The sequence below is a fragment of the Poeciliopsis prolifica genome, unplaced genomic scaffold, assembly GCF_027474105.1.
Source record: "Poeciliopsis prolifica strain line A6 unplaced genomic scaffold, Auburn_PproV2 SCAFFOLD033, whole genome shotgun sequence".
Taxonomy (NCBI): domain Eukaryota; kingdom Metazoa; phylum Chordata; class Actinopteri; order Cyprinodontiformes; family Poeciliidae; genus Poeciliopsis; species Poeciliopsis prolifica.
In genome coordinates this window covers 1,975,016-1,998,663 of record NW_026562408.1, presented here as the reverse complement: position 1 = coordinate 1,998,663, position 23,648 = coordinate 1,975,016, and the positions used below count along the sequence as shown (strand labels likewise).

The 23,648-nt window shown below is 39.2% G+C and overlaps 1 protein-coding gene across 2 annotated transcripts in view; it reads right to left on the bottom strand.

Annotated features, from left to right (window-relative positions):
- The window catches only part of dpysl3 (dihydropyrimidinase like 3), a 34,646-nt gene that overhangs the window by 7,800 nt on the left and 3,198 nt on the right, over positions 1-23,648 (bottom strand). Inside the window, exons 1-11 of one of the 2 annotated variants that reach the window (XM_055051535.1) lie at positions 21,459-21,652; positions 11,132-11,220; positions 9,737-9,921; positions 7,517-7,681; positions 6,802-6,863; positions 5,943-6,023; positions 4,611-4,679; positions 3,433-3,553; positions 2,740-2,896; positions 2,029-2,170; positions 454-624 (exon numbers count right to left, since the gene is read on the bottom strand). In XM_055051535.1, the coding sequence (XP_054907510.1) occupies positions 454-624; positions 2,029-2,170; positions 2,740-2,896; positions 3,433-3,553; positions 4,611-4,679; positions 5,943-6,023; positions 6,802-6,863; positions 7,517-7,681; positions 9,737-9,921; positions 11,132-11,220; positions 21,459-21,497 (1,281 nt within the window). In that variant the 5' untranslated portion in view covers positions 21,498-21,652. Of the gene's footprint in view, positions 1-453; positions 625-2,028; positions 2,171-2,739; positions 2,897-3,432; positions 3,554-4,610; positions 4,680-5,942; positions 6,024-6,801; positions 6,864-7,516; positions 7,682-9,736; positions 9,922-11,131; positions 11,221-21,458; positions 21,653-23,648 lie in introns of those variants that run through there. The other variant, XM_055051534.1, reaches the window with a different exon arrangement.

The following is a 23,648-nucleotide window of genomic DNA, read 5'->3' as shown; positions in this document are numbered from 1 at the left end:
ACTGAGGCTCGACTTTACACTAAAAGCTGATCACGTGACAAGTTCAGTGCGAGTGAAATTAGTCATGAACATCCACTGAGACTTCATTTCCGTTCAGGGGAACTGAGCGCTCCCTGGAACCTGTTCAAAAATGTGCTTTTCTCTCCCGAACATTCTCTCCTGCTCACACAGATGTAGACAAATGTCACATAAAAAGCTGGTCTTTCATCCAAATTTCTCAGCCTCTAAAACCACAGACCTGATGTTTCTGTATTAGGTTATTTTCATTTTTGTCTCTGCAAAAGTTGTGATATTTCAGGCAAACTTGTTGAAATAAATCAGGAACCCATTTTGAACATACTCGCTTAAAAACATGGTTAACTGAAAAGCCGGAGAAAAAAAGAAAACCAGAATCTGGATGGTTTGTTTAGAACCTGGAACAATGCAAACACAGGCTTTGACCTGTATACAAACCGAGTTGTGAGTCTTGGCAGTGATAGTGCGAACAGCGTCTGTGTCCCAGATGACGAGGTCGGCATCAGAACCCACTGCGATCCGACCCTTGCGAGGATAAAGGTTCAGGATCTTAGCAGCGTTAGTGCTGGTCACGGCCACAAACATGTTCTCATCCATCTTCCCCGTAGTCTGAGTGCAAAAAACACAAACATGCAGATCACTGGTGCTGTCATGGATATATCCAGGTAAATGCAGACCTCTGTAACTCTGGAGATAAATGCATATATTTAGATCTCTCAGAGGTGCTGAAGAACGAAAAGTGGCTCACAGATTCACAGAACAAAGATTCATTCTAAATTGGATCATATTTTTTAACTCTCCTTATTTTTCCTTATTTTATCTGTGATGTAATGTTCATTTGTTTATGATGCTTTTATTGTGTTAAACACTTTGAAGTGTCTGTCGGTGAGCTGTGCTTTACAACAGTTAGCATCCACTTAGCATCTGCTTCAGAGCCTGTTATTGGTGGGAAACAAGTTTTAAAGTTCTCTAATATATTTCATCATCTTTAGTTCAAAATATAAAATGATAAAATCTGAACAGGAATTTTTTTCATGGATTAAAGTTTTTGAAGCGCACCCGGAATATTTCTGTAGGTTTGGCCGAACCGGGCCAGTAAAATCCAAACATGACTCCCTGAGTTTTTTATTCACCAACTATTTGTTCTATTTATGAAAACACAAATAATTTACATATTCCTGCTTTATATAATATGTGGACAAGTCAAAGCAGGACAGAAATACTTTACACTGACTGCTGGTACAATACAGAACAACAGAGCTGTTTAAAGGGAACCGTATCAAAATGAAAAATAAAAATATAAATGATTGGCATATTTTAGAGTTTTATTTGTAAAAAAAAAAAAAAAAGTGTGCAGTGTGGGAACTCTATCTACAAAAACATAACACTGTGATCCTTGATGCTCTCAGAGCATTGCTGTAATTTCTTGGCCCGTTGATAACCTTATCTAGTGAGCTGGATCTGGAGGAGTGACTGGTATTAGTTTGCAATCAGCTTTAGGGAAGAGCCGCTGATACGAGGAAACAGATTCACAGATATAAAAGCTTTTGGGTTCAGACTCATTTTGAAGCTTTGATTCAGAGCAACTAACCCAGACAAGTGTCTACTCAAATTTTATAGCCTGCTTTTAATTCCAGAGCAGAGCTAAACATGGCCAAAGTCCAGTCAAATCCTGATGCAGCGATAACGAGGACAAAAGGACACAGAAAATGAATCGCAGTTTGTTTGGAATAGACCAATGAAGGAATGCATTAAAGATGGATTGAAGATAGTAAAGAACGGTTTCAGATGAAGGGAACATTTAAAGCCAGAAAACAACATGCGAAAAAACATTTCCTTATAAGACAACAGTAAAACAGACAGAAATGTACATTGTAAAGGTGAAGAGTATTTAACACCAAACGACGCATATGAAATCCCGTCAGGCATAATTACACAAGTCATCATATATCATCATATGCATGTGCTATATTACATTTATATTTATTTTTCAGAGTTTAAAATAGGGCTCACCACAGCCTTGTCCCAGATGAGCACCATCCTTTCCTCCACTCCGTTCACGCCTTCTGGGATCTGGGTGAAGTCGTCCTTGCCGATGGCCTTCTGCGCCACGCTGAAGGTACAGTGAGCGCTGCCGGTCACACTGAGGTCTCCGCTGTGATGAAATGACAAATGATAGGGAAATATTGCCAGCAGAGAGACCCCTGCACTCAAAAGCTGGGCTTTGCAAACACAAGGAAATGTCATTGCTTACTAAATCTGAACCAGATTTAGGAAGCAGAGAGCCAAAGTTTTACTCCTACAGAAATAAATATGAGTAACATTTCCTGTTTCTGTAGAAATCTTTCCAAATCCACTTGATAGGTGGCACCAGTTATAAACAAGTCAAGAACAATTAAGGTAAAATATTCAAATAAACTAATATGTGTCGCCGGAGTTGGTGCTACACCAAGCATACATATCCAGAACAACAAGAGAGAACGTCAGAACAGTTCTATTTGGTCCAACAAAAAAAACAGAAACAAAGACTGGACTCTTACTGAGTGCTCAGTATTAACTGTAAGCCATAACCATGAACAGAAATAAACTCCTGAAATGTTTCACTTTGCCTGAAGTTAATCTTTATAACATTCAAGCTAAACAGTAGGAAATAAATGATTGAAATAAATGAACATGTGTTGATATTTTTTCAATGCTCTTGTGAAGCAGAGCTGTGCGCCTCACCTGGCCAGCAGTGTGTTCAGGTAGTCTGGAGTTGTGGGATCAGGGCTGAGAGGAGGGGATGTAACAAAAGAAGCAGCTTTGGCCCAGTTCTTGCTCCAGTAATGCGTCCCATCCGTCCCCAGACTGGCTGTGATTGGCTCCCCAAACACCACATTTCCTGAGGAGATAATGGCCACAGTGATTAAAATACCAATGCCTTTAAGATATGTCCACAGTATGAGCAGCATAATCATATTTATTTACAGTATCATGAAAGCTGTTTGTGTTTGTAGTGAGATTTTGGTGATGATGGGGGTTTAATTCCTGTCAGGAACTCATTTCTTCTCCTGCTTTTGTTTCCAGTCCTTTGCTCTTTACATGTCAGTGATTCATGTTTTCCAGATTTGTATGGAAGGAACTTGGGAACAGATCCAATCGAAAGGTTTCCAGCTCATACAGTCATTCACGGAGTGCATATAAAAATGAAAGAAGGTGATCTGAGGTTAGTTTTGTCTGATGTAGTTTTTTTAACCAGACAACCAAACACATTTTTTTCTATGTGTATCCACTTCTGATAATGTGTTTTTTTTACAGTTTACATTTACATCCCTCAGTTCAGGCTTTGAACAAATGAGACACGTTAAAAGCCTTTTTTGTCAGTAACCTGGTGCTCACCTGGTGTAAAGGTCTCATTTTTAAAACTTTTCTCAATACCTTTTTTCCGGGCCTGTGAGATGATGTCCGCGGCACTCTTGCTCATGACTCGGGTTACGTAGAGCGGACAGTTGGTTTGGCTTGCAATGGTTACAGCCCGAAACACAGCCTCAGCCTCCAGCTGCAGAGGAGGTACAAGCACAGTGTTCAATGTGGCTAAACGGAAATGTCATTCCCATTAGAATGTACCTAAAAATATCAAATTGTGTGCTGTGAGGGCGAAGTGAAGGCATGTAATGGCTTTCAAATGCATTCTTAGCCCTTAACTTTTTCATATTTTCTCACTAAACAACCTGAACGTTGAATTAGAATCAGATCTGAACCTGAACAAGCTTTTATGCTCCTTGGTATAAATGACAAACCTCGTAGAATTTAAAACTTGCATCTTTTATTTCCCCCTTCATAATTACATAATAGTTAGTGTCCAACACAGATGATTCAAACAGATTAACTGGTTCTGCAGGAGATCTGCTGATGAACTATTCATTTGATTCAGGTGTGTTGAACCAGGCTGGATAAGCCTGAACCCTGAACTACACAATATTAACTGGAGACATTGAGGATTCTCTTTGTGGTATCAAATTAAACTGGTTAGAAAGTAATTTAATAAAAGCAGCACACAGATATTCAGATTAATCTTAGTGGGATCAGATGGTGCAGCACATGGTTTCCCTTTGTGCTTCATCAAAGACTTTAGGAGCAAACAGACTCAACACCCTTTCAATGTAGAACACAGCGTGAGATTTTTTAGAAGAAATGTTTGATGAAGTAACATCAACTTAATGTTTGCATAAGTTTGACATGTGATAAAATAAGTGACCAGGATGGTAAAATGTCCTGCAGTTATTTTAGACTTTAAAATGAGATGCAAACACTTCAGCTGCTTATTGTGTTCCTGTCAGCATGTCCAGCTCCAAAAAATAACAAAATATGAACAATGTTGATGGATATAATGCAGCTTGACCTCTGCTTGCAAAAAATTATATTTACCAAGATTTGAACCAATGAGATTAAAAAATTGTCAAAATAAAAGAGGAAACATTGCTGAGTTGAAACTGTTGTTTTTCATTTTGTAGATTTTTTCTAGAGCAAGGACTGGTGGAAGAGGAAGACTTTCCCCCCCTTTTCTCTAATGATTCTGTTTTTTCATGCAGTAAAGTAAAGTGTGAGAGTTGAACCTCCTCTGGCCTGCTCAGCACATGCCCCTCTGGTCCAGTGATGCCCATCTGCAGCATCCGGCCTTGCTCCTATTAAACACACACAAAAGCTGTTAGAGTCAAGGACACGCTCCATTGCATGCAGAAATGTCTCTTAGTTTTCTTTGGTGTGAACGTTTCAGCACATGTAAAGATGTGGTCACACTCATGAATAAAAATCTGTTTCATATTGTTTTTCTCTTTCTGATATTCATGATATTCATGCTCTGTGCTTTCTCTCAGTCAGGCCACACACATAAGTAGGAGCCTGCTTCAGAGGATCTGCACACGTGCAGCAGTTTTGTTGAGCAATGCATCCAAACGTTGGCTCTTCATGGAGGCAGACCAACTGGCTTAGATTAGCCCTGAGACTGGCTGCACCTGGTAGTGAAAGTCCCATGTCTAAATATGTTTTAGCTACACTGGGCTAAAACCAAACCATGAACAAATTCACATTAGTTTCACTTCTTTACTGCTGACTCAGCACAACGTGGAGTAAATATGGAGTCAGAGTGGCTTTATAGGAATACGGGGCAAAAGATGTTGGAAATACATGTTTTATTGGGGTGTTATTTTTTAAAAACAGTTACCAATTTGTCAAGAAAAGTATTAAGTTTCAATATTTGTGAATGGAAAAAAATGCAGAAAAATGTTTAAAACTATAGGAGGAACGCTGACTGTAAGCATCTTTTTTATTAAAAAATAATTTAAAATGGAGTAAGAGGGTCGTTTCTCTAATTGTTGGCCATCCCACTGCTCTGAGGATTTTCTCTTAAAGCTTCTTTCTGCTGTAAGGAAAATATTAAACTGGCAACAAAAAATGTATCTGTCCCAAAAGGATTTGTGCTGTTCCAGCACCAGGTCGACCTGTGTGGGTCAGAAGCAAGGCTATGATATATTTTCTGAGTTCAAACAACTCTGTGTCTTCCAGCTGATGGAAATCAGACTCTGTCCAAGTCCAAGTTTCAAACTGGACCTGAGATTTATAATGAATCAGATCCAAAATGCACTCAGTGAAAGAATCCAGGCACGTCTTGGAGTTCTGACTAATAGCAACTGTTTAAATCCATCCAGTATTACAGTTGAGTCACTTTCATTTGCCCTTGTACAGGAGAGCCTTGTATAAACTACATCCACACATTACTGTCCAGGAGGAAATACAGTCATTATAGATGGTGCATTTAGTCTGACGAAACAGTGTGATAAGGTGAAAGACGTAACTGAACTGAACTAAAAAGGAATAAATCTCTTTAAACACAAACAGCTGAAGATTTCTCAGGTTTTGAAAGAAAAGGAAAAGTTTTTAATTGTTACCTTAGCAATGATCTCGCCGTTTTCAGCATGGATCTGGGCAATGCCCCCCCTCTCTGCCAAAAAGGTGAAGACCTCATAAAGCTGCATGAAAAAGAGAACACAATTTTTCAATGTTGACATCAAGCCAAGCCATTAAGACAAGAAAAAGACAGTACTCTGCAGCTCACAGGCCACTCATACGCCCCAATTTCAAAGAGGCCCACAATTTTCTTGAAGTTTACCAGGACACACTGCAATTACCACGTGTGGTCTCCAGAAATGGAGGAACTGGTGGGATGCGCTGCAGTTGTTTTTGCGCTGCTGTGCCTCAGTTCCTCATGACATCAGTTTTTCAAATGCCACTATTCTGGTTCCCTTACCAAATGATCTATGACTGCATGAGAAACAGTCCAGCCTCACACCGTCTGAACATGAACTATTTTACAGAGCTGCTGCACACATCACAGACCGGGGACACACACATAAAAATGTTTTTTATGGAAAATATATCAATTATTGCAAGGTTAGCATTCCTTATTTTACACTTATTCCACTTAAAATTCACCTCTTGTGAATAATTCCACTTTTAGTTGCTACTGTAGATGATTATGTTGCCACAACACTTTTAAAGTGTGTGTGTGTGTGTGTGTGTGTGTGTGTGTGTGTGTGTGTGTGCGTGTGTGTGTGTGTGTGTGTGTGTGTGTGTGTGTGTGTGTGTGTGTGTGTGTGTGTGTGTGCATGTTAGGAACAGAAACATGTGCAGAAGATCATAATGAGTCAGTCTCTGATTATCCTTCATGTCATACCATTTGATGCAGATTTCATAAATCCTGAAAGTTTTGAATTGTTGAAAGTTTCGTTTGTTGTTGTTTTTTTTTACCTCACTGTTGCTCATCTGATAATAATCCTTGTAGGCCATGTAGACCTGGAACGAGTTCACACCTGCACAAAAGAAGAACATCAGCATAAGTTCTTTACTACTAAATTCATCATTTTGCTGTTACCCAGTATCATCACCATGTCACTTTATTTAAAATGTCCAACTTGGAAAATCACAAGACGGGATCCATACCCCTTAATTTTTTGTTCTTTCATTTTTTTCCATTAACAACCAAATTTCTCTTTGGCAATAGATTCCTGCCAACTTTGGTCTACTAGACACTGAAATTTCAATTAGATTTGATAGGCAACGTCAATAAAAATTTAAATTAAGTGTTACAGCAAATTCACAATTAGATTCCAAACTTTGACTGGACCTTAAATAAACTTTCTTCAGGATCATTTTGGTCCCATCACCTTGTCGTGTGATTCTTGGTTTTTGTGATACTCATTTTGCTCAAACTACTGGGCCTTCAAAACAAAACAGTCGGACTGACTCATGCACACAAGTGAACACTTGGTGGAGCATCAGAGTAAAGAGAACTGGGTACATATGTATTCCACACTTTTTTTATCCTAAACAATCCCTTATAATTATCCATAATTTTACTTCCACTTCACATTAATCCACCACTTTGTGTTGTGTTCCTGATGAAGTACATTGAAGTCTGTGGTTGGAACACAAAGGAACTGCATGCTGTGGTACCACGGCTCACCTTTCTCCTTGATGAGGTTATCCAGCTCCTGCTTGACGCTGTCGTCCCAGTGGGTGACGTCCACATGGAGAGAGTAGTCACAGCAGGCCTTCTCATCAGCCCACTGCCTCCACTGGTCATAAGCCTCTAAAAGGCTGCTGCCAGGCTCTGGGATCACATGGTCCACTGTTGAATGAAGAGGGAGGCAGAGAGGTTGAAAGGAGAGTTTTGTACACAGAATGAGGTGATGATGGTGACAGAGAGGACAGAAAAAAGATCAGACAGACAGGAATGGGAGCAGGAGGTGAACATGGCTGCCGGTTACTTTCTGTGTGAGTTTATGTTGCATAATCAGCTGGTTCCTGCAGCACTCAGTCAGGGTCAGCAGGGATAAACAGACGTCACGTTGAATTTTGCCTGTCTGGGTGAACATGTCCTTGAAACCCATCTATTTTACTTGGCTTTCAACTCCAGGGAGATCTAGTTTTACATTGTATTATGTTTGTTTCAGACTGTAAGAGTTTTTTATTTTTTATTTTTTTATTTTATATACAGCACTTTGTATCAGCTGTGGCTGTTTTAAAGTGCTTTATAAATAAAGTTGGTATGGTATGGAATGGTATGTAAAGGTTGAGGCCTGTTGTCTCTTGTTTATCTCAACATAATCAATGTTTTTTGCTGAATTTTTGAATGCACAGGCTCAGTTGTCAAATCTTTGGTTTTTGTATTTTAGTTTACCAAAATCAGACAAATTTCAGTTTGAGTGGCTGGTTAAACACGCAGAAGCATATTATTCTGATAAGTTAATGCACCAATTCTAGTTATGGCACACTGTTTGTCTCACATTAAGTTATCAAGGTCATGTTTTGAAAGTTCAGTTGGCATTAATCCAGCATGTCTGTCAAGCAGCCAACGGTAGGTTGGATTATGAAGCTACTAATTTAACTAGTAACCCAACTAGTTCAGCTGGCAGTGGTTTCTTTGGAAAGTAAAAACAGAAGCAATAACACTGTGCAGTAAGTACATTTTGATGAAACCTGCTTAATTCAATGGGTGTGTGTCCTTTTTTATGTTCCAGTAATCCACCTCAGTGTACATTTATGACCTGACTTTAAAATGATGTCACAACTTTAACTGTAGCCGTCCATCCCTGACTTTTCTGAAGCAGGATGTTTGTAAGAGTTATGAGCTTCTGAAACATCTGACTCTGATTTTAAACAGCAGCACAAAATAAAAGTCTTGGGTGGGATTAATATTATCCTAATATTAAATGTATTAAATTGTTTTAGAAGCAGGAAAGAATAATTGTGTTTCTGATTGAAATAAAAACAATGGCATTATCTTTCACACATCTGTGTTAATTGTGTGATAACATGATACTTTGAGACATTTTGTTTTTGTGTTAAGAAAGTAAAACCCAGTTATACATATATGCTATTTTACATTATCTGTTCTCATTGTAGTGATAATTATTATCTATTATTATTAAACAGATTTTGTGTGCTTTAACTAAAATAATGTTTCTCTTCCTTAGTGTGTCACTGAGCACCAACTCATCTAATTCATCCGTCTTCAAAGAAGCCCCCCTGCTGGTTTACCACCTGACCTCTTTTTTATCTCGTTATAGATGCTCCAATCTGCTTACGGTAATAGGATGCAGCTAACACTGTCAGTCACTAATAGTGAACAACAGATTAATAACACTGACAACAATATACTGCTCCTATCACCCAAAGACATTTTTATAACTAATGAAAACATCATCTTTTGAAAATGAAGCTTATAAAGGAGGACACAAACACACACTGTGTCACACATCTCGGCATATAATCCCTCTGTGAATGAAGCTCATGAATAGAGCTTACTACAGTAGCACGCCTGTCGCCGTTTCAACCCACAGACTCCCTGGCAAACAGGCAGCAAAGCAGAGTCCTGCAGAAAAGTAGGACACTGTTATCATAGTAAAAAAAAAAAGTTTTTTTCTATGATAGCATTTCTAAGCCGTTTCCATGAGAAGAGTTTTACTATATGCGACCCAACAGCCTTTCCCCTGCTCAGTCTTTTGTTTTTTTGGAGAGTCGCCCACAGTTCCCCTATCCCTCCCTTTTCTCTTGTCTTCTGTTTGGGCTCCCTCACCCACACCATGACCTCTTCTCTGGCTTCACTCTCTGTGAATAATAATTAAGGCTTTGCCTGTTATTAGCGTCAGAGTGTGTGGATGGCTTTTCCTAAAACTCTCACCGATCATGGTTGTGCCACCAGCAAGAGCAGCCTTAGATCCTTGTGCAAAGTCGTCCACGGTTGTGGTTCCACGATACGGCATCTGGAAATGGGTGTGGATATCGATGCCGCCAGGGATCACCATCTTTCCGTTGGCCTCGATGGTTTTAACTCCTCCTGGGACAATCAGGTTGTCCCCAATCTGCCTGTGAAGAGGCACAGGAGTGATGCTTCTTCACTGGTCCTGTATTTAACATTCTTGACATTTACTATCAACTCCATAACTAAAACTGTCTGCCATTCAATAACAGAAATGACTGACGAAAATAATAAAACAAAATTCTGTAAATAAACCAAAAGGAAACTGGACCAATTTGAGAGTAGCAGTTTTTTGCTATGTCGACATTTTATGAAACCAGACAGACAGACAGACAGACAGACAGATGTGCAGACAGATGTGCAGACAGGCAGACAGACAGACAGATGTGCAGGCAGACAGACAGATGTGCAGACAGATGTGCAGATAGATGTGCAGACAGGCAGACAGATGTGCAGACAGACAGACAGATGTGCAGACAGGCAGACAGACAGACAGACAGATGGGCAGACAGATGTGCAGACAGACAGATGTGCAGACAGATGTGCAGACAGGCAGACAGACAGACAGACAGACAGACAGATGGGCAGACAGATGTGCAGACAGGCAGACAGACAGATGGGCAGACAGATGTGCAGACAGGCAGACAGACAGATGGCAGACAGATGTGCAGACAGACAGACAGACAGACAGACAGACAGACAGACAGATGTGCAGGCAGAAGTCAGGGTGTCTTTGCCAGCAGCTAACTGGTGCCAGCGGTAACCGGCTGTTTATTATTAGGTTTTCTAAACTGCCTTGCTTAGAGGCAAATGGGGCAAAAACATTATAGTGTAGAAAAACACTAAAGTTTAAAAGATCTTTGTCAAATCATCTTCTTCAACTCTTGTCAAAACTGAAGGTTTCTAAATTTGATTGAGGCATACAAAATAAAAAGAGCTGCCATGTTTTGCTCTCTTTCTCCACCTTCCTCATCTTCCTGGGTTTGCAGACCAACAAAATAAGTTTCAGAATTTATCTCACCTTCGTTGTTAAATTTACAGAACGTATTCAAAGTATTTTCGACAACTTAACATCTACTTTACTTAGATGTTATGTATTACTGTATTTCCTATTAGAACTGAAAATTGTCATTTTTGTAAAATATTCTGCTTTTTTCACATCTATTTATAAGAAATCTTCATAGTTAAGATTTCTATTCTCATACAAAGGAAGGACAATGGAAAGAACAGGAAACATGTAATTTAAATGGAAAAAAATAAAAGGAAACCTGAATAGGAAGATCAAGGTAGATGGAAAATAAAGTGCACTGGACTTACTTAATAAGGCCATCTTCCATGTAGATATCAGCATGGAAGGACTGGTCATCATTCACAATCCTCCCACCTTTGATCAAAAGCCGGTCGCTCTGCAAAGGAAAAGGATGAGAGAGAAACATAAGAAGGGAGGAGAGAATATCTGAATTTAGTGCATTTCCTTTCCAAGAAAGACACAGTTTAGCTTACAACACTGTCAAGCAAACATCAACAAGAGAAATTGTCTCTGTGCGAGTTCATTCCAGTGCTATTTTTAGTTAAACAGAGCTTCTTTATTTCTCTGTTGCTGCATTTTGTCTCTTATTTCCCACCCAGAGGAGATGAACAATGTTTCATTCACTCATTTATTCATTACCGGGAAGAGACAAACATGTTTGTGTCGCCGTTTTCATACAAACGCATCATGTCTCGATAGAAACCACCCTGTACCACCAACACACATCTCTGAAGACCTTTCTGATAAACAGCAAGCAGGGATTAGCTCATATGTATATAAACAAAAACATAAATGTATAATTACTTTAAATTGTTACAACTTGGTTACATTAGTTTCTATTTTATATAACTGAAATCAGCAAAGAGTTTTGCAGAGCCCACATACTAAACAAGTTACTAATGCCAGGAAAATGGTCATTTTCATCTTTGGACTGCAAATAAAGTGTTCTTCTTGCCAATTACAGATTAAATCACAATTTGAAAAAAAAGATGAAATTCCACCCAAATGTGTCCTGCAGTGTAAAGTCAGTGCATTGGAACAGTATGAGAACTCTGCAGCCGATGCAACTCGTCATCTCCAGCAGGTTGTCATCACACAAAGGACAGACACTGGGCAGGAAGGAAGACTGACTGACTGCCAGGGTTTGGCTGCTCTACTGAATGTCTGCTTTAGTTTACAGCTGCCTGTGGAACCGGGCGGGGCGCTTCGGGGGCAGATCGAGATGTTAGCTGGCAGAGAGGCAACCGGACAGCTGGTTGGGAGGCGTCTGAGCAAACCGTCCAGTTAAGCTGATGCTTTATCCATTGGCCACAGCAAAACATGGAAAAAACTATGTCACTGCTAAAAAGTGAAAAAGGTTCTTCAAAAAAGTCACTTTGACCATTTATAATCCATCTAAAAGCTGCCGAAGGAATCTGCAGTCTTGGCTTTATTATTTACAATTCTGAAGTCAAAGGAAACAGAAGAAAATCTGATTAAAAACATTCCTTATAAACATGTGCAACTCTTGAGCTAAATAACAGCTAAATCATCCATTAGGTTGTGGATTTGGTTAACAATTTATTGCCTGTTAATGGCAGAGGACCATTCAGTGTCATTCTTCTTTGCTCATAAAGGACTGGATAACCACAAGCTGTTGATGCCAGAGTTGGAATCAGCTTCAAAACTTCCTGTTGAACCAGAATAAAAGGCCTTTTGTGTTTTTAAGCAATCTGGATTAGAAATGTGCACAACTGCTTCAAATCTAAGACACAGCGACCAAACCAGAACTTGATCATTCTTCACTGAACAGAGCTTCTAATACAGTTTGAGATTTAATTCAACTGAGTCATTTAAAAACAATAAAATAAAAGGGTACAATTAAACTACTAATATCTGCCAAAAGTATCGTAATTCCAAAAGAATAATCTAATCATAAGATAATCATTTAATATTTATCTGACGTTTAAGGCAGAAAAGTTTTGGAAACTAAGGATTTCATTTGAATAAATAAATGAATTAATAAATGGTATCTAAAGATCTGTTTTAGGTCATTTAATGCAACATATTTTATAATACAAGAATGATTGATTAATTAATTATAATATGTGCCACCGTATCGGGTAACAAACACTGAAATTATGTAGCATGACTAAAATCTAGACTCAGCTAATTTAACGCCTTCATGCCTTTCTATGAAATTACTTTCAAAGAGTAGAAATGTGTCAGTTTCATTAGTAGAGTGGACGTAAGTCTGCAGAGAAGGTGAAACTTCACTATTTATGTGCAACTCAATTTACACCATTGGCAGAAAACCAACAGTTTCATCAAAGTAATAAACTGCAGTCAAAGCAGCATGAATAAAAAAATAAAATACATAATTTTATTGCTGCATAACGTGCTGAGCTCACACAAAAGCACAAGGCGAATGGTCTCTTCTCTGTGTGTGTGTGTGTGTGTGGGGGTGGGGGGGGGGGGTGTGTGTGCTGGGAATGAATGGATGATGTATGTGGTGATCAAATAGTGTGAAGCTGAGCTCAGAGCCTGTAGGCAGTCACACCCTCCAGCAGCATTAACAGCACACAGGAATCAGCAGCAGCTTTCGTCAGCCTGCAGCTCCAAAACTGTGGCTCTGAGGCTCAAACTCTCCTCCTTCCAATCTGAACAACAATAGTGATGGAGGTTCAACAGCATCTAATTGTATTTTAGCTGTTAATGCAGAACTATAGAAGTTCAACATTCCCCAAAAAGCGATATATTTTTCCCTATTTATTGCAAATATACATAAATAACATTTAATAAAGAACTCATTGTGGAGCAGTAGTGCTTTCAGCTTCCTGAACTGGAAATGGAGGATGAAGGTGGTCAGATAGATGACATGTCATAGATGCTTTAGACAGCATTATCAGGATTATCAGTGTTTTATAGTTAATGAAATGGTTTTGGAAGAGGCTGAGTGACAATAATAATGAGGACTCCCTCACAAATCCTGTCATCTGATGCAGGGTTGCAAAATGTCCAATACTCCTGTGTGTGGACTGGAAGTGAAGACATGTTTGAAAAAAGTACATTAATACACTAAAAACAAAGAGTAAAACAGTGTTTGACGAAGTTTCTGATGGTAATTTTAAATGTTTACTTGTCTAACTTCCTGCAGTGAAAATCTGTGTTTGAGGTTAACTTTTATGTAAACTGACACAAAAACAACAGTTTAAATTAACCTTTTATATATTTCACATATATTGCTGTCTTCATCTCTAATATGTCTCTGTTTATTGCAATAAAAATAGTTTTTGCTGCTTTTCAAATAAATGTTTGTCAGCAGAACTGAATTTTCTGTGAAAGAGCTCTAGCTAAGTAACTGGGATTTTGAATAATGGAAAAGCAGGAAGTCTGTAATTTCTCAAGTAAAAAACAACAAGAAATCTGAGACTTTGTGGGTTTTCTGTTTTATCGCTTTTCACTAAATTGTTTCTGAATTTTGTGCAGTTTATGTAATCAAACAGAATTCTGTTTCCCATTTTTCCCAAAAATGATCTGCTTACTAATTTGAAACAAGTCAGCAATATGAACGACTCTCCACTGCGTGAGTTATGGGTTTTCATCTGATTATGGGTGTGCCCTTAATCTGAAGAACTCATTCAATCTCTCTGCATTCATTCATTACTTCATTTCTGCCCAGTGGCTCAGTACAGCATACAGGAATCCATAATCACTTTGAAATCAATAGTTTTCCATTAATCAATTGCCTTTCTAGGCTGAAAAGTTTTGTATTTAATACTTGATATTTACCCAGTCAGTAGATTGGCTGGATGGGAGAAATTCTTCATTCAAGAACCCAAAATCCAAATAATAGTGAAGCAGAAAAACTGCAGCAAATGAGCATTAAGAACATTACAAAGATCCAAAGTGATACTGAAGCAAAATCTGAGCAGTTGAAAACTCATCCCTGACTTTTCCATCCCTGACACCACCTTCACTGACATTTCTAAACCTCAGCTTATAAATCTTAAAAGCAGATTCAATGTTTACTGTGGCCGTTTCATAGAAGCTACTAGAAAGCGTCAAGTTGCTCAACGATCCGAGGATCGTGTTGTCCAACCACACACCAACCAAGCTGCACAGATCATATTTTCACACAGATGATAAATGAGATCTGTGAAGTCCTGCTGTTTCCGTACATCACCACAGCTATGTTGAAATTTTGTTGCCACAAACCTATTTAACGAGTGATTCATAATTTTGCCCATTATTTCATGCACATGATTTCAGTATTATTTTTCATTTTATATGAACAGAATGATGGACATTGAACAACTTTTCCGTCCCTGTGTAATGTGAATACTGTGGTTTTGCAGCATATGTTGTTGGAGTTAAACCATCTGCGCTGTTATGTGGTCATGGGAATACCCCAAACCATTTGTTACAACATTAACGAGACAGCACTATCCTCATTATCAGCACATGCCTTGGTCTGAGTTTTTACAATAGTCCCAGTTTTGACATTTAAAGTCTTTGACTCGCTGATGTGCTGCTCGTTCTGCAAGTCTGAAGTTTAAGGTTGGAGCAGGACAGCTGACTGAGGGAGATGGGTTTAGCTATGCACATTAGAACCCATGACAAACTTTGATCTAATAAAATATTGTAGCAAAACATGAGCTGAAGTGTGTAAAGAGAGTTTGCAGCTGTTCATACGTCTCTGCCAGATAATAATACTAACATTTACTTTGACAGAATAGATGCATGAACATGCACCACAGCCATTTCTGACTTCTGTGATCCTTATAGAAACACTTTCTGTGGTTTGAGTTTTTATAAGTTAATGGGACGTGATGAGATTTCACAAAGTTCTCAGTCAACTTGGACTCTGTCAAAATGAAAGCAGCATTTCAGCTTGATGGGGACTGACAGACAACTGGCCAGTCAGAAACTCAAAGATTGGACCTTTTCTCATAGTGAAAACATTATAGTAACTTCTACCAGACTGTGTTAACATTTAGTAACTTCTACCAGATTGTGTTAACAATAACCTTCTTCAGTGTGGAAGGTATTTCTGAGTGAAGATGACTCAACGTTAGCTGTTCCAGCATAGAAGAAACACAAGGATCTAACAAGCTGCTTCAAAAGTAGCTGTTCAGTGTACATGTCTTGGTTTATTCAGACTGAGAGAGAAAGAGCAAAATGTTGAGCAGATAATAGGAAGGCAGAATGGGGAGCTCCCATGGATCTGGAAATGTTGGCAGCCTTTTCAAAATCTCAGGAAAGGAAAAGATCCATATCTTTCAGAATAAATTTATTGTTTTACTTACTGTTTTAATTATGACACTTTTAGTTACTGGTGTCATGCCCCTTTGTACGGAAATTAAGTCATGGCTTCTTAAGGAATCATCATAGCCACTTTTCCTTGACTTTGTAATTACAAAACCATCAAAACTCTCCCAATTTGACTTTTTTAATATTTTTTGAGAGGTCAATGCTCTTATAACCTAAAAACATTGAAAACATAAAATCACAGACGAGTCAAAATTACAAGATTATAGAGCAGAAAATGCAAAGACTTCAATTGCCTTTTATTAAAGAAGACACAGACAAGTATTTGTTTTTTTCTTTTGTTGCCAATAGGTTTGCTCCCATCTGTTGTTCTCTTTCAAGAGTGTTAATGTTGGAAGTCTATGTTCAAACTCTTCTGCCACTTCACACAAGTTCTGACAAGCTTATCTGTTCAATTTCTGGCAACTAAGTGGAGCATGGTTCGGCTGGAAAAACTTCTTGTCATTCAACTCCTAAAACAAACAAAGTTCCTAAAATAAAGCGCCTCTCATAGCACAGGAAATTGTCGTTTTCTGTTACACAAACCAGCTGCAATCAAAAATAGACGGCAGGATGTTGTTCTTGTATCATGACGCTGATGCCCACTGACAGCGTTTTTCCACTTTCACTAGACTGGAGAGGAAAACGTTCATAAAACCTGGATGCAAATTACTAAATGGTCACTCTGCTGTGGTTAATTAGCTGGAACAGTTCTGGAAAACTCCAAGGCCGCAAAACAGGTCAAGGAGGGGGAGGGAGCTTTCTGAGAGGATATGCAAGAGGAGACCTCTATTAGCTGTGACTGAGAGAAAGAGAGAGGTAGAGAGACAGAGAGGCAGAGAGGGAGGGAGAGAGAGACCCCTGAGTGGGTGGAGGGAGCTGCGCCGAGGCAGGCAGGCTGGGACCAGTGGAAGAGGGAAGTCATCTTGAATATGCACCATGCCTCTGCTCCAGGCCTGTTGCTTAGCAATCAAAAATATTTACTTCTTACCCAAAACTGAACACCATTTTTCACATTCTGGAAAAGCGAAAACAAGACGTTATCCGTGCAAATTAATTACGGTGGCCTCCATCGGCCATGGTCAGAGAAAGATTGTGCTTGTCTGGAATGCTGATGGGCTGATATGAAGGTGTAATGTAACCTTGTAATGAGAAGAAAACAAGATATCTGCACCATGAAACTGAACTCAACGGGTTGGGAATGTGAGAATGGGTCTCTGGGCAGCATGAAAAGGGTCGGCTGCTTCTGCAAGTGTACGTCTGTTGTCATGGTAACTTGCGTTGCATTTTCGGGGTGGCCGTGGGGTATTGTGTCTGCTCCATCAGCAGCAGCCTGCGCGGTGACAGCATGAGCTGATCTGAGGTTCTACAGCAGGAGGAGCGGGCTGCAGCGGCTGCAGCGGCTGCAGCGGACTGCAGGCCGCTGCAGTGGCCAGTTCAACTGGGGTTATTGGTGAAATGTACCAGCCTAGAACAACACTGAGACCACTGTGACTGGCAGCGAGAGGGAAGAAAGAGCCACACCTAGAAACCTGACGAAGCTGCAGCAGCAGAGTCCTGACACATGAAAACAGCTGGAACCGAACGGAAAGAAGAGGAAATGAAGAGAGAAAGTCCGACTGGACAGTTTGGATTACAGGCAACCCAAGCAGGGTCACCGATAGCAGAACAGACAAAAAACAAAGTCTATACTGAGAAGAGAAAAATATTAGACAGATGCTTGTTCATCATCTCTTCTAATAAAGTAGCTGGTAATCATTTGTTTGCCTTTTATCTGTTTTCCTCACTGTGTGACAAATCTTAGTTGCATACAAAAGAAACCCATAATGAAATGTATTTCATAACTGAGCTTTTCTAATACAAAATATGCAAAATGTGGTTTGGCATTGTCTTACTGGATTAAGCAAGATCTTTTCTCCAAGTTACAGTCATGTCAGCTGTGATTTACTTTGGAGTGAAAGCTGCAAAGAACAAACTGTTTCATAAAAAATAATAACTTTTACCATGAAATCTGATCTTTGTCAGTGTTACCAACATAGAAATCAAGTACATAGTTTGTCTAAACATTTTCCTGTTGGTAGTTAGGCATTTTATTCACTTTTAAAGTATAAGGTTATAAAAATGATCTAGTATCACTAATACTTTATTCATTGTACAGTTTGTTTAGGTTTCTGGTGTTTTTGGTTTTGGTTTTTGGTTGTGACCTCCAGGTGAGGTCCAGGTCTGGTCTTCCTTGAACCTTCAAGATCATCGACACATAAAGTTCTACAGTAAGGTTGTGTGCTTATTTCACTACAATAAATATCAGCCACAAGCTAACAGCTGCTTCAGCTTGGTTTGGTTTAGTCAGAGGTTATTATTAATCACTGTTTAATTCAGAAAATAATCACAATTTACACAAATAAAGAAAAAACCTTATAAACTAGTATAGGACATTGTCTATTTCTCTTTAGCCTTGCAGGTTGCTGGTGCCCATCTCCAGTGGCCAATGGGAAAAGTCAAGGTAAACTTGTTTAAATTATACATAAGTATGTTATTTATGATTATATCCCTGCTTTATGAAAATGTTTGGCTAACACTTTAGGCTAAGAGTGTTAGCCTAGCTTTAGGTGCTGCTTGTTACTACTATTGGGCTGCAGAAAGACAGTCCCAGGATCAAATCCAGACCCGGGTTCATCCTGCAGGTAGTTTGTAGATTCTTTCAAAGAACTCCAGTTTCACTCACAAGGTGTGTGCATCATCTGTGCTGTGTGTCTTTGTGATGGCAACCTGTCCAGGTGAACCTGTGTCTTTGGACTGCTGCAGACAGACAGCGAGTCCAGGCCAGCCTCAAACAAACTTCTTGGTTGAATTGAAGAGTTTTTTAACTCTGTAGAGGTAAATGTGAGCATTACTTTAAGTCTGGTTCTTTCCTGTGCTTCAGACATGGCTATGTTTTTGTTGTGACTCTGTCTCTGATATGTTCTGTCAGCATCCCATCAGTTCTGTGACAACTTTCTACTGAGGTGTTGGTTTGTGAGAGTGCAGCGGTCATTATTGCAACGCTGCTACTACGGATATACCGATTGTAGTTTTCTGGCTGATCACCAATCTGTAAAATCTTTAAAATTTTTAATCTCATTCCAATTTTAGCTGATACAGATTTTCTTTCTGAAATGTTGCTAAAGATAGCAGGAAAGTCTTTGAGTTGGTGACAGTGGAGTAACTATTGTTAACTGCAAACGTGCAAACATGACCTGGTGGGCTGTGAAGTCAAACCTCCTTCACAGCAGAGCAGAAGAGGACAGAGGTTGACCTTTAGACCTTCCACAAGGTAGATTATGTCAGTGGATTAGATCGGCAGATCACTGATCTCCAAAAATGTAAGAAATTGGGCCAATTTATCAGTTGATCAATTTATCAATTGTTCGATTTATCAGTGTCACAGTTCTTTGTCTCTGGTGATATCAATACATTATGTTTTAAGTTCAGAGACATTGACAATATTCAAGATTAAATGCACTAATACAAATTGACAAATATTAAAATAACTCATCATATTATCAATTAACATTTAAATTATTTCCAGCTAGACAAACAGAAATACTGTCATTTTCCAAAAAATTTGTGTTATTATCAAAATGTTACAAGAAAAAGGATGAAGTTATTTTACTGAGACCAAATCAAATTGAGAAAACTTTGTATTTCAGCATTTTCATCTTCTCTGGTTTAAAATCTAAAATAGTAAAATTGGCTCCACCCTGGATGAATCATTCTGTGCTGAACAGAAGCTCTCTAAGACAGATAAAAAATAAAATGTCCACTGAACCTAATATTGTCTCATGTTGATGAATCGTCACACCCCTACTTTCCAATGTAAGATTTTTTTTAAACTGAGAGGAAAACCATTTTCTCAGGATGAGTTGCTCTATTTACTGTATTATGCTTCAGCATCTTTATATGCCTCGATGTTTGTGTTTATTTTGATAAAATGAGTAGAGACCATTTTAAAGACAGCTACTCGCATGCCAGCACTATAAATCATCCCAGTGCTTATTTTTTCACATAAAAGAGAAACACTGAAGTGCAGCATTAAAAGGCTTATGACAGAACATGAATCTAGATCTGATAGGTTCTGCACACGGAGGACGCATGTGGTGTAAAATCAGCTGAGAAGCTCAGACAAAGGCAGAGCAAACACACCCCTGACTGCAGCCTGAGCTGCAACAATAAAAACTGGAAGGCAGACATTTCGGACACACACACATGCATACACGCACACACAGGAACATAAAGACGGGAGGCAGTGGGAGAGGCTGTGTGCTGCTGCTGCTACACCCCACCAACACCCAGCTGCCTTGCTGAGCAACGCCAGCCTTCCCTGAATTCAACCCCCACCCCATCCGCCGTGACAGGAGCCTGAATCCTTCTCCTCTTCTGGGACGCAGAAAAACAAGGGCCACACCACAAGGCCGGCTAATCACAGCTCATCACAAATGGGCGTGCATGCACCCCTCCTCCTCTCCTGCCCTCTCACTTTCTCTGCAGCACCAGCCCTGCAACACAAGCCGTCTGTGTCAGCGTGCAGAAAGGGAGGTGGGCAGGCGGGGCGGGTGGGGTTATTTCATCTCTAAAGTAGGTTTTTCAAAATAAAGAGGACAGGACATACAAACTCACCTTTGTCCATGCATTTATCATAAACATATTGTAAACTGGATTCTATTGGAAAATAAGGCCGGGACTCCGGATCAATATCCTCCCACACAGGAATCAATAAGTGTAAACCAGAAAAAATCTCCATCAGGGATGAGCACATTATGGTGAAAATGTTTAAAATGGAATGAAATTCATTTCAGTTTAATCTTTACAAAACAATTTATATAAAATTATAACATTTAAAATTACAATATCAGCCACGTTAAAGGATTAGCATAATGCTGAGCTAAGAAAGCATTTAAAAAAAAATTAACCATTGTTGTAAAACCATAAACATCAAAAGAAATTTCCCGCACAAAGAAAAAATAAATGAGTGAATTTCAGTGGCCAGCCGCTTCAGCACAAGCGATGTTTCCCTTCAACAAAGAAGATGCAGGACACCTTTAAGAAAACGCCTTATCTCCCTCTGCCTGCCTGTCACTATGGCAGCCAGTCATTTAACTGTGCACATAACCTCATTCTTTTCATCCTCCAGTTGCTTCCTGCACTCACATCAGGCCGAAGCTGTTTATTTTTTCCATTTCGAGTTTTAATCAAATCTAACGTTCTGATTTGCAACGGCGCGCATCAAAGTTCTTGCAGCCATTGAAGCAGAAATAACTCTTGACTCTTTTTTTTTTTTTTACTCACTGTGATCTTTGGGATGTTCTTTTTGCCTTGATAAGACATGTTCTGTCCGATTCCACCTTTTTGTCAAACAAAAACGAGCCTAACCAAACGGTATTTCCCTCAGTGCGGATGCTGCTGCAGCTCTTTCGCCCGGATGGGAGTTTCAAGGAATGGTCGCCCTTCTTGACAGTGCGCTGTTCAGTCAGTGCCTTAGCAGAGCGCTATAGGAGCGTCTGTACCCCGGCTGACACCGGCCCCTCCCTCTGGAGACTCACTAGAGAGATGGCAGTGTCGCAATCTTTCCGCCGGAGGGCGCGCTAGAGGCGCTTCTGAAACATGTTCATAAAACGTCAAATTCTCAGGATTGAAGAGTTTTTGCATGTTTTTCCAAACAAAGTGCAACCAGTAATCTACCTAAGCTTATTATTGTCATCTTTATATTATTAAACTTCTTTCAAAAGGTCCTACAGATGAATTTAGATCAAATAGCTAAACTAAAGTACATCAATCAGCACTTATTATGAAGTAATGTGACGTGGCAGCTGTCAGAGCCCGGTCACACACTCTCACACATGCTCACCCTCCCTCTCTGCATGTCCCCACCCAGTCCTCCGTCTCTATTGTTTGAACATTCACTCACCAGTCCACCCCCTCAGCACTAATGCAGATATAATGAGGTTCTGATGTTCATATAACAACAGGTACTGAAAAAGAAAGAAAGATTCAGAACACTAAATATATCATCCAAAACCTCCTGGCTTTCACATGTGTTGCAAACATATACTGGTTTGCAAAACAAGTTATTTTTTAAACTTTTTTCATATTTTGTCAAATTACATGTCTAATAAAAATATCTGGACATCAGTTTTAGGAACTGCTCTTTACTGTGATACTCCTAAATCAAGACAAATGCAACAAATTGGCTTAAAAACTTCTCTAACTACTAAAAAGAGCAAATGGAGTATCATGAGGACGAAACAGAGAAAACAGCTCAGAGATAAAAATATGCAGAAGCTTGAAGCAGCATTTGAATTAAAAACTTGTATCCCAATCACTGGAGATTTGTCTAAGCCTCATTTGACCCGTCATCAAAGATATAAAGAGCGTGGCAGAACTGCAAGCCACAAAAAACCAAAGCACAAACACGTCAAGCGGGAAAAGAGAGCATAATTCAGAAAAAATAGCTTAGAGGTTCCTGGTAACTCTTGAAAATCTATTGACACTACAAACACAAATCTGGCCTTTAAGGAACAAGAAGTTTCAGAAGAAAGTTGTAAGAATTCTGTTTTACTTTTTCCATAAGCCATGATGTTGATGCAGCAAACTGGAAGAATCTGCTCTGCTCAGACAAACCAAAATTAAACACATTTAATTTTTTTGCCATAAATAGGGAAAATGCTATATGTGGATAAAAACTAACCGAAAGGTGTGAGCATCATGCTGTGGGTAAACTTGCAACAGGAGGGCCATGGGGTCTCTTTACAGACCTAAACACAAGACAATCCTACAAAAATAAACCTGCTGTTCAATAGTTTAGTCTAATATGTAAATAATATTAGTCTCTAGGAGTGTAAAGTTAGCAGAGGCATAGAGAAGCACATTAGTGGTGTTTTACATAAGATCTCAACAAAATACATTGAATTCTATGTTTCTAATGCAACAAAATCATGAAACGTTAAAGAAACATAAACACTTTTTTAAAAAGCAGTTTAAAACTAAATTCATTAAGCATTTATTGTTACTCCTACAAGCAAAAAATAGTCACTGATTACCTTCCTCCTCATTTGGATCTAGGAAAGCACATCACCTGATGCTGACACACTCTTTAATGGCAGCAAGGCCGGAAAGGCACTACATCAGCATCCATGCACCCTGGAGAATACATTAGCCATGCGCTGTTCTGTTCGCAGGCCAGCTACCTCTGCAGACCACATGAAGCAGCTGACACCGACTGACAGGCAGGAGGCAGGCAGATCAAGGATGCAGAAGAAAAGACTGGGCTTGTTGAGTCTCCTCCAACAAAGTTTCTGTCATTTCTTTCTGTTTTATGCTCCACATGAAACAACAAGCATCCACTTTTAAACCAAACAGCTTTATTCATTTTTACAGTGAGACTAACAATGTCTCATAAAAGTATTCATAAAATGTTCATTGTCTAGCATTTTATGTTGATTAATAAAACACATAATACAGCGAGAAAAATACATTTGA